General features: G+C 45.1%; 1 protein-coding gene across 1 annotated transcript; it reads right to left on the bottom strand.

The window, feature by feature from the left end:
• Positions 1 to 2198: 2198 nt before the first annotated feature.
• On the bottom strand, positions 2199 to 4870 carry LOC134346098 (lymphotoxin-alpha-like). The gene is made up of 4 exons (XM_063047399.1): positions 4697 to 4870; positions 4482 to 4533; positions 3758 to 3823; positions 2199 to 2614 (listed from the first exon to the last, which is right to left on the bottom strand). The coding sequence occupies exons 1-4, from the start codon at positions 4868 to 4870 to the stop codon at positions 2199 to 2201; spliced, it is 708 nt and encodes a 235-aa protein (XP_062903469.1).
• Between the last annotated feature and the right edge of the window lie 4535 nt (positions 4871 to 9405).

The raw sequence follows: 9405 nt of genomic DNA, 5'->3' as shown, positions 1-9405 counted from the left end.
TATTGTCAACAGTTTTGGGCCTCATATCACAGAAAGGATGTGTTGTCATTGGAGAGAATCCAGAGGAGGTACACTAGGATGATTCTGGGAATGAAGGAGTTAACAGTTGAGGAGTATTTGACATTTTTGGGCCTGTACTCACTGGATTTAGAAGAATGCCAGAGAATCGCATTGAAACACACTGAATATTGAAAGGACTAGATAAGGTGGGTATGGAGAACATGTTTCCTATGATGGGGGAGTCCAGAACTGGAGGGCACAGCCTCAAAATTGAGGGACAGCCTTTTAGAACAGAAGTAAGGAGGAATTTTTTTAACCAGAGTGTAGTAAATCTGAGGAATGCTCTGTTACAGACTGTGGTGAAGACCAAGTCCATGGGTATATTTAAGGTGGAAGATGATAGTTTTCTGATCGGGCAGGGCATCAAAGGATATGTTGAGAAGGGATGTGTATGGGGTTGACTGGGATCTGGGATCAGCCATGATTGTATGGTGGAGCAGACTCGATGGGATGAATAGCCTAATTCTGCTATGTCTTATGGTCTTATGGTTGTATGGTCAACATATGAGGAGCATTTGATGGCTTTGTGCCTGGAATTTAGAAGAATGAGGGGGATCTCATTGAAACCAACTAAATATTGAAAGGAGTAGATGGAGAGGATAGAGAAGATGTGTCCTATAGTGGAGGAGTATAGGACCAGAGGGCAAGCCTCAGAATACAGGGGCATAGCTTTGGAACAGAGATTTGGAGCAATATCTTTAGCCAAAAGGTGGTGAATCTGTAGAATTAATTGCCACAGATGGCTGTGGAGGCCAAGTCTTTGGGAATATTTAAAGTGGAAATTGATTAGTTTGATTAGTCAGGGTACTGAAGGTTACAGAGAGAAGGCTGTAGGATGCGGTTGATTGAGGGGAGTACTAAATCAGACATGATAGAATAGTGGAGTACACCCAGGGGCCGAAATGCCTAAATCTGTTCCTCTTATAATTCTAATCTGCAGGTAATGTGAACAAGAAACCATTTCACTCATAAAATACTTTTATTAAGAGCAGTTCATTGGTTTGACAATCAATAATAATATAAATAAAATAAATAACAATAAAATCAACTTTCAATAAATACTTTAAAATAATAACTTAATCAGAATGAAACATTAAGACATACGGATAATTATAGACATCCTTAAAACAGATGTACGTTTGTAATTTATGTATATAATATATATATTTAAATCCTGATCTCCAGCCCAGGAAGCACCAGCAGTTTTCAATACAAGAGACAAGCAGATCACATCCCATCCAAAAAAACCCAACAATATGAACCAGGCCAAATTATTCCCTGTTCGGTATTTTTGCATGGGAGGAGCTGATTCACTTTGATTGTAGAATAAATGAGCTTTGGCTGGTTAGGTGGTCAGCATGGAAAAGGAAGCATCTTCTCAAGTCATGTTAGAGATGAAAGTTGGCTGTGGGGAATTTCACTTAGTCTCCTTATCAATTAGCATGTAAGAGTCCTTTGCCAGTACCTTAAAGATAAAGGTCCTTTTAAAGGTTAACTTTACGACCCGGATGTGCTTCCATACAGAGACACTATAGTATTGGTCAGACCTCCCAAGAGCTAAACTGTCTGAATATCAGACACAATGCCTTCCGGCTACCTCTTGGATTTGTCTGCTTACACTCTCCCTCAGGAGTATCTGTTTCAAAAAGAACCATAAATTTAAACATAAATTAAATATAAACTAATATTAGTTATGCCTTCAAAGGGACTACCATTATTCTGAGCATGGTCATCTCACAATACTCCTGCTTAGTATCAGGAACTTGGCACTGCACTGACATCACTGGATTGATGGATAGGAGGTGAAGCCATTTGACCCATCTTACAACCCATCAGTGAGGTCACGGCGGAGCCTTTGCCTTGAAGGCATTCCAGCTAAGTGTCGACACATCAGGTTACTTAGTCCTCTGGAAAGAGATCCAGGTCGGATGAGACCAACTTGGCAGTGCACTCCAGAATTGGGTTGTGAGCAAGGAGTGAGACAGGCTCCGGGTAAATCCAGAAAGGGAAGTCTGAACCTGACGCATCAGAAACTGTAAACACGTGTTAGTTTTTATAATAACCAAAATTTGCATCATGTGTCCCATCAAGTGTCTGTGGTGTTCCAGTCTGAAAATCCTGACCATTCACCAAGTTCTTCACAGGGCAAATATTCCAAAGAAGGTCTTTCCTAGGGTCCTGTCCACGTAGTGCACCACCTTCTCACTGACCCTGGAGAAGATATGGTCACCCTCCTCAAGCTGGAAGATAGCGCCCTGGTAGGAGGTCTTGTACCAGTACTGCTGGTGTGGGCCGTAGTGGCAGACAGACTTGGTGGCCTTCAGGAGCAGGGTCTCCTCATTTTCGTAGCTGTTTGTGTATGAAGTCATATTGTGGCTGAGATAGATGGTGTTATCCTGGCAGCCTTTGTGGTAGAAGACCACCTGGGTGTAGATGAAGTACAGGCCGGGGGTCTTAATGACCAAGCCGTTGTCCTCGAAGTCAACCCCTTCCCCAAACGTGGAGTCCGTTTCCTTCTGCCAGATGATTTGTCCGTCTTTGATGTTTGAATGTGCTGTGGGTGAGAAGGAGGTGGGGATTAAACCAAAGTCAGCACAGGACAACAGCACCCGCAGTGTAGCAGATAGCGTGACACTTTGCAATGCCAGTGATCAGGATTCAATTCCCGCCGCTGTCCGTAAGGAGTCAAGATGTTTCCCGACCCTGCTGCATGACCAGCTGCTCCAGATTTTCCCCCTAACCCAAAGTTGTACAAGTTAGGGTTAGTAAGTTGCTATGTTGGTACTGGAAGCATGGCAATACTTGTGGGCTGCCCCCAGCACATCCTTGGATTGCGTTGGTTGATGATGCAAACGACTTTGTTTTGATGTACATGTGACAAATAAAGCTAATCTTGCATAAAAAAAGGAGGCAGGTCACCTTCCAGGCAGCACAGAAAGATGGAGGAACACAAGGGGACAATTAGCATCAGTGGAGGGAAATGGACAGTTGATGTTTCTGTTCAAGACCCTGCATCTAGACCATTTCCCTCCATAGATGCTGCCCAATGCGCTGATCTCCTCCAGCAGGTTGTGTGTTGTTCCAGATTCCAGTGCCTGCACTCTTTCATGTTCCACACTCCACGCTACAGTCCTTTACAGGGAATGAGCTACTTCCTAGCAGAAGGAGGAAGTCACACCCCGTGGACAACAAGATCCCGTGTGGGTAAAAGTGGAGGGGAGGGGATATGGAGTGAAGTGAAGGTCATCAGTCGCGTCTTACCCAGCTATCAGCATGTCTCTGCACCCCGCACCTCCCAACTCTTGGTTTGAGAGAAACAGCTGATGTCCAGGCATTTCAAGTTAGTGAAGTGTCCCAGACCAAGGGAAGGTGAACTATGGCCATGTGTGTAGAAGGATGGAAGTCCCTGGTGAACTGCACAGGCTGACAGTCTCACATCGTGGGGCAGGGGGTGAGGTCCCGGCAGGGTTGGATGAGGAGGTGCAACCTCTTCCCCCTCCCCTTCCTCGGAGTGGGGGGGGGATGGTGCATTCACACGGCACAGGGCAACTGTCCATCGGCCCATCCCTCCAGGACTAAGCAACAGCACAATTAGGACCCAATCGGCCCTGCTGTCCTGTACGGCTCTCTCCTGCAGGGAGGGATGCCTTCTGGACGCGCGGTAGTCGGTGATGTGAAAAAAAAACCGGTTGCTTACCGACGAGGTGAGCAGCAATCTTCCCTCTCGAGTTGCTTCCCACCTGCTTCATGAGGCGAGGCAAACCTGTAGACAAGATAGGCATCGTCAGTGAGAGAACACACAACCTGAAGCAGAGGGAGAAGGAGAAAAAGAAAGTCTGGAGAGAGATAAAAAAAAAGAGACAGAAAAAATGAGAGACTTCTGGTGAGAGAAAAAGAGGTGGGGAGATAAGTGAGACGGGGGAATGAGAGGAGATACCGATAGAATGGAGGAAACACAAGAGATGCTGTAGATGCTGGAAGTCAAGAGTAACACTCACAAAGTGCCGGAGGAACTCTGCAGGTCAGGTAAGAGTTAACAGTCGACGTTTCGAGCCGAGACCCTTCATCAGAATATTAGGAGGAAGGGAAGGTTTCAGCAGATTTAGAGTTCAGGGGAGAGATGGAGAGGGGAGAGGCAACTATGTATATATGCATGTATCTATCTATCTATGTATATATACATAGGGAGAGAGAGAGAGAGAGAGAGAGAGAGAGAGAGAGATGGATAGACAGATAGATGGAGAGAGAAAGAGTGAGAGTTGGGAGATCGAAGGCTAATAACGCCGGAGGTTGTCGAAAGATGCAGAAGTAATAGCGGTAGCGGAATGCGAGAGCGGAGTTTCACAGCCAAGAGTTGCAGGAGACTGGGAATGCAGGACGGATGAATGGAGATAAAATGGTGGGGGGAGAGAAATACCTACCTCCATCGGCTGAAGTCTCCTCCAACTTCTGCAGCTCGGAAGCGTCAGTTTTCTGAAAAGAGAAGCAAGGGGGTCATAACATGTCCGGAGCTGCAGCCGGTGCGCGACCCCGCGTCCACAGCCCTATCTCCAAAAAGTGGTGAGAAAACGTCCGCCGCGCTCGATCGAACTGCTCCCAGCACCCAGCACCCAGCATCTCGCAGCCGTCTACCTACCTGTTGCGTCGGGAGCCCCCTCAGTTGACACAGGACCAAGAAAGAGATGACTGCGACCAAGCCGAGTATGGCCAGAGCGCAGAGCGTTGGCCAGAAGCAATCCCTCTTGGCCTTGGTCTCTCGGATGACGACGATGTTCCCGCTCTCAGGGTCCAGTAATGTCTCCTTGCTCATGATTTGTCCGAGTCTTGTTCTGCCTTATGTTTTCGGCGCCTTGACTTCGTTGTGTGCGACTTGGTCATGTGAAAGCAGCTCTATATAAAGCCGACGATCCACACACACAGACGGATAACACGCCTCATACAGGTGATGCAATGGCAGGGGAAATTACCCAGCAGTCGAACTGCACTGGAAAATAAAGCGAAAGAAGCCATCAGCTGAAAGCGATAGCTCGGAGAGTTGGGGGAGCCTGCTTTTCTAAATTTAACCCAATGAGCAGTTTCACAAACTTCTTTCACAGGTAACACATAGCCCCAGTCCCAGGAACCACGTGAGACGGCAGTTCCAAGACGTAGCGAGATTTGCCAGTCGCTTGATATGACAGGATCGAACAGGGAAACGGGTACACAGCAAGATCCCAGAAAGAGCATCGAGATAAAAGGAGGAAGGGCTATATATATTTGGAAATAAAAAAAAACACTGCAAAACTGAAAATTAAAAAAAAAATCTCCACAGGGGATATGTTATCCCGGTGTTACTGAATTCGGTACCGATCTCTTGCACGATAAGAGGGCCATTTGATCTCACAGACAACCTCGTATTGTTTCAGATTCAGATTGATTTATTCATCACATGGACTTCGAAAATGAACCAATTTGCACTCTTTTGCACTACGTATTAAATTTAATTATATGTGTATATTTCTTATTGTTATTTATAGATTTTAAAATTATGTATTGTACTGAACTGCTGCCGCAAGCCAACAAATTTCACGATATATGCCAGTGATATTAAACCAGATTCTCATAACTATCACAACCTAACGATGTGCTGGGGCAGCGTCGTCACACTGTTCCGGTACCAACATAGCATGTCCATATATCTTGCATCTTACTGTTTACTCGCACTGCACTTCCTCTGGAGCGCTTACACTTTATTCTGCATTGTTGTTGTTTACTTTGTTCTAACTTGGAGCACTCTGTCTGATCTGTGTGAACAGACAAGGCAAGCTTTTCACTGTATCTCGGCACGCATGACTACAATAAAAAGATCGGTCGTATGTGCCGTGTCCTTTGACGTGGGCACGATTGCTCTTGGCAAACTACGAAGAGATCAGTACCAAGATCAGATACTGAGCAGGGCAGGTGACATTTGTGGAGTTCGAAACAGTCTACTTGATCTCCGTGTTTCTGTGCCTCACTCCACAGAATGCTGCCTGATCTGGTGAGAATTCCCCACTTTCTGTTTCTTCTGCACTTTTAGATTTCTGAAGTATTCTTCATCTTGTTTCTGGTTCTCTATTAACGTGGACTGTTGAAAATTTCCAGCATTCACTGATCTTGGTTTCAGGATCAGGTTTACTCTCACGATCGCATACTTAGTGAAATTAGTTGTTTTATGTCAGCAGTGCAGTGCAAAAGAGAGAGGAAGTAATGAGTGCAGTGCAAAGACATGAAATTGCGATGGATTATAATGCACAAGGATTGTATATTATTGTTCAATGTCATTCCAGTACTCAGTGTTAAGGAGAATGAGATCATTTTTACTCCAGATCCAATGCAGCACAAACACAATAAGATAACGCCATAATAATAAAAACACAATAAATATAAATACATAAGATAGCTTATATACATGGATTCAATGCTCCCTCTAAAAAGATTCAAAGATTCAAAGATTCAAAAAACTTTATTGTCATTCTAACCATACATCAGCTCTGCAGGACAGAATGAGATAGCGTTTTCCAGGAGTAGTGCAATCATAACATAACAAATGCAACACTAAATAATAAACATAACAATAAATAGTAAAACAAAACAGCCACATGTCAGTTAAAATCAAGTTATAAGTGATAATAAATAGATAGAGTGGATAGCCAGCGCCTCTTCCCCAGGGCACCACTGCTCAGTACAAGAGGACATGGCTTTAAGGTAAGGGGTGGGAAGTTCAAGGGGGATATTAGAGGAAGGTTTTTTACTCAGAGAGTGGTTGGTTCATGGAATGCACTGCCTGAGTCAGTAGTGGAGGCAGATACACTAGTGTAGTTTAAGAGACTACTAGACAGGTATATGGAGGAATTTAAGGTGGGGGCTTATATGGGAGGCAGGGTTTGAGGGTCGGCACAACATTGTGGGCCGAAGGGCCTGTACTGTGGTGTACTATTCTATGTTCTATGTTCTATGTGTCCAGTGCAAGTTAAAAGTGTCCAAAAGCAGAGTCAGGTAGAGCAGCTATTTAGCAGTCTGACTGCCTGTGGGAGGAAGCTGTTTAGTAACCTTGTGGTTTTAGTTTTGATGCTCCTGTAATGTTTCCCTGATGGCAGAAGAACAAACAGTTCATGGAGAGGGTGTGAGGGGTCTTTAATGATGTACCGTGTCTTCTGGAGGCATTGACTGTGAAAGAGGTCTTGGACAGAAGGTAGGCAGACCCCAATAACCTTCTCTGCTCCCCTAACCACCCTCTGCAAGGCTTTTTTGTCGACAGCACTGCAGGTGGAGTAGCAGGTTGTGATGCAAAAGGTCAGCACACTCTCAACCACGCCTCTGTAGAATGTAGTTAAGACGTTAGTGGGGAGTGATGCTTGTTTAAGCTTCCTCAGAAAGTGCAATCTCTGCTGGGCCTGTTTCACAATCCCAGTGGTGTTCCTGGACCAGGTGAGATTGTCCGAGATCTGCACCCCAAGGAGCTTGATGTTTTCCACTCTCTCCACTGTGGAGCCGCTGATGCTGAGGAGTGTGTGCTCAGGCTGAGACCGTCTGAAATCGACGATCATCTCCTTGGTTTTGGTGCCATTAAGCATCAAGTTGTTATCACTGCACCAGCTCTCCAGGTGTTTGACCTCCTCCCTGTACATTGTTTCATCATTTTTGCTGATGAGCCCCACCACTGTGGTATCATCAGCAAATTTAATGATCAGGTTCTCCCGTATGACCATGCATTTTCCAACATTGTATTTCATACATCACTTTCTTGCCCATTCTCTTAATCTGTCTAAGTCCTTCTGCAGCCTACCTGTTTCCTCAACACTACCTGCCCTCTATCAATCTTCATATCATCTGCAAACTTGGCAACAAAGCCACCTATTCCAACATCTAAATAAACAGCATGAAAATAAATGCTCCCAACACCGAACCCTATGGATCACCACTAGTCTTTGGCAGCCACCAGAAAATGATCCTTTTATTCCCATTCTCATTATAATTGCAACAGTGTGTTGGGGCCAGAATCGATTTTTTAACCCAATTTCTACCAGTCACTAACTTTCTAAATTGTTAAATTGGTTTATTATTGTCACAGGTACTGAGACACCATGGTGTACAAAGGCTGTAATAAATCTAGTCAAGAAGATAAGAAAAGCTTACAAAAGGTTTAGAGAGCTAGGTAATGTTAGAGATCTAGAAGATCATAGAAACATAGAAACATAGAAAATAGGTGCAGGAGTAGGCCATTCGGCCCTTCGAGCTGCACCACCATTTATTATGATCATGGCTGATCATCCAACTCAGAACCCCGCCCCAGCCTTCCCTCCATACCCCGTGACCCCTGTAGCCACAAGGGCCATATCTAACTCCCTCTTAAACATAGCCAATGAACTGGCCTCAACAGTTTCCTGTGGCAGAGAATTCCACAGATTCACCACTCTCTGTGTGAAGAAGTTTTTCCTAATCTCGGTCCTAAAAGGCTTCCCCTCTATCCTCAAACTGTGACCCCTCGTTCTGGACTTCCCCAACATCGGGAACAATCTTCCTGCATCTAGCCTGTCCAATCCCTTTAGGATCTTATACGTTTCAATCAGATCCCCCCTCAATCTTCTAAATTCCAACGAGTACAAGCCCAGTTCATCCAGTCTTTCTTCATATGAAAGTCCTGCCATCCCAGGAATCAATCTGGTGAACCTTCTTTGTACTCCCTCTATGGCAAAGATGTCTTTCTTCAGACTAGGGGACCAAAACTGCACACAGTACTCCAGGTGTGGTCTCACCAAGGCCTTGTACAACTGCAGTAGTACCTCCCTGCTCCTGTACTCGAATCCTCTCGCTATAAATGCCAGCATACCATTCGCCTTTTTCACCGCCTGCTGTACCTGCATGCCCACTTTCAATGACTGGTGTATAATGACACCCAGGTCTCGTTGCACCTCCCCTTTTCCTAATCGGCCACCATTCAGATAATAATCTGTTTTCCTATTTTTGCCACCAAAGTGGATAACTTCACATTTATCCACATTAAATTGCATCTGCCATGAATTTGCCCACTCACCCAACCTATCCAAGTCACCCTGCATCCTCTTAGCATCCTCCTCACTGCTAACACTGCCACCCAGCTTCGTGTCATCCGCAAACTTGGAGATGCTGCATTTAATTCCCTCATCCAAGTCATTAATATATATTGTAAACAACTGGGGTCCCAGCACTGAGCCTTGCGGTACCCCACTAGTCACCGCCTGCCATTCTGAAAAGGTCCCCTTTATTCCCACTCTTTGCTTCCTGTCTGCTAACCAATTCTCCACCCACACCAATACCTTACCCCCAATACCGTGTGCTTTAAGT

This window comes from Mobula hypostoma, chromosome 5 (genome assembly GCF_963921235.1).
Source record: "Mobula hypostoma chromosome 5, sMobHyp1.1, whole genome shotgun sequence".
Taxonomy (NCBI): domain Eukaryota; kingdom Metazoa; phylum Chordata; class Chondrichthyes; order Myliobatiformes; family Myliobatidae; genus Mobula; species Mobula hypostoma.
The sequence above is the reverse complement of the archived record's forward strand: the minus strand, read 5'-3'. Positions and strand labels throughout refer to the sequence as shown.

Coding starts and splice junctions, on each gene's coding strand:
- LOC134346098 (XM_063047399.1), bottom strand. CDS start 4,870: ATGAGCAAGGAGACATTACTGGACCCTGAGAGCGGGAACATCGTCGTC. Junction 3,824..4,481: donor GGAGACTTCAGCCGATGGAG/GTAGGTATTTCT, acceptor TCTTGTCTACAG/GTTTGCCTCGCCTCATGAAG. Junction 2,615..3,757: donor GATTGCTGCTCACCTCGTCG/GTAAGCAACCGG, acceptor TCTCACCCACAG/CACATTCAAACATCAAAGAC.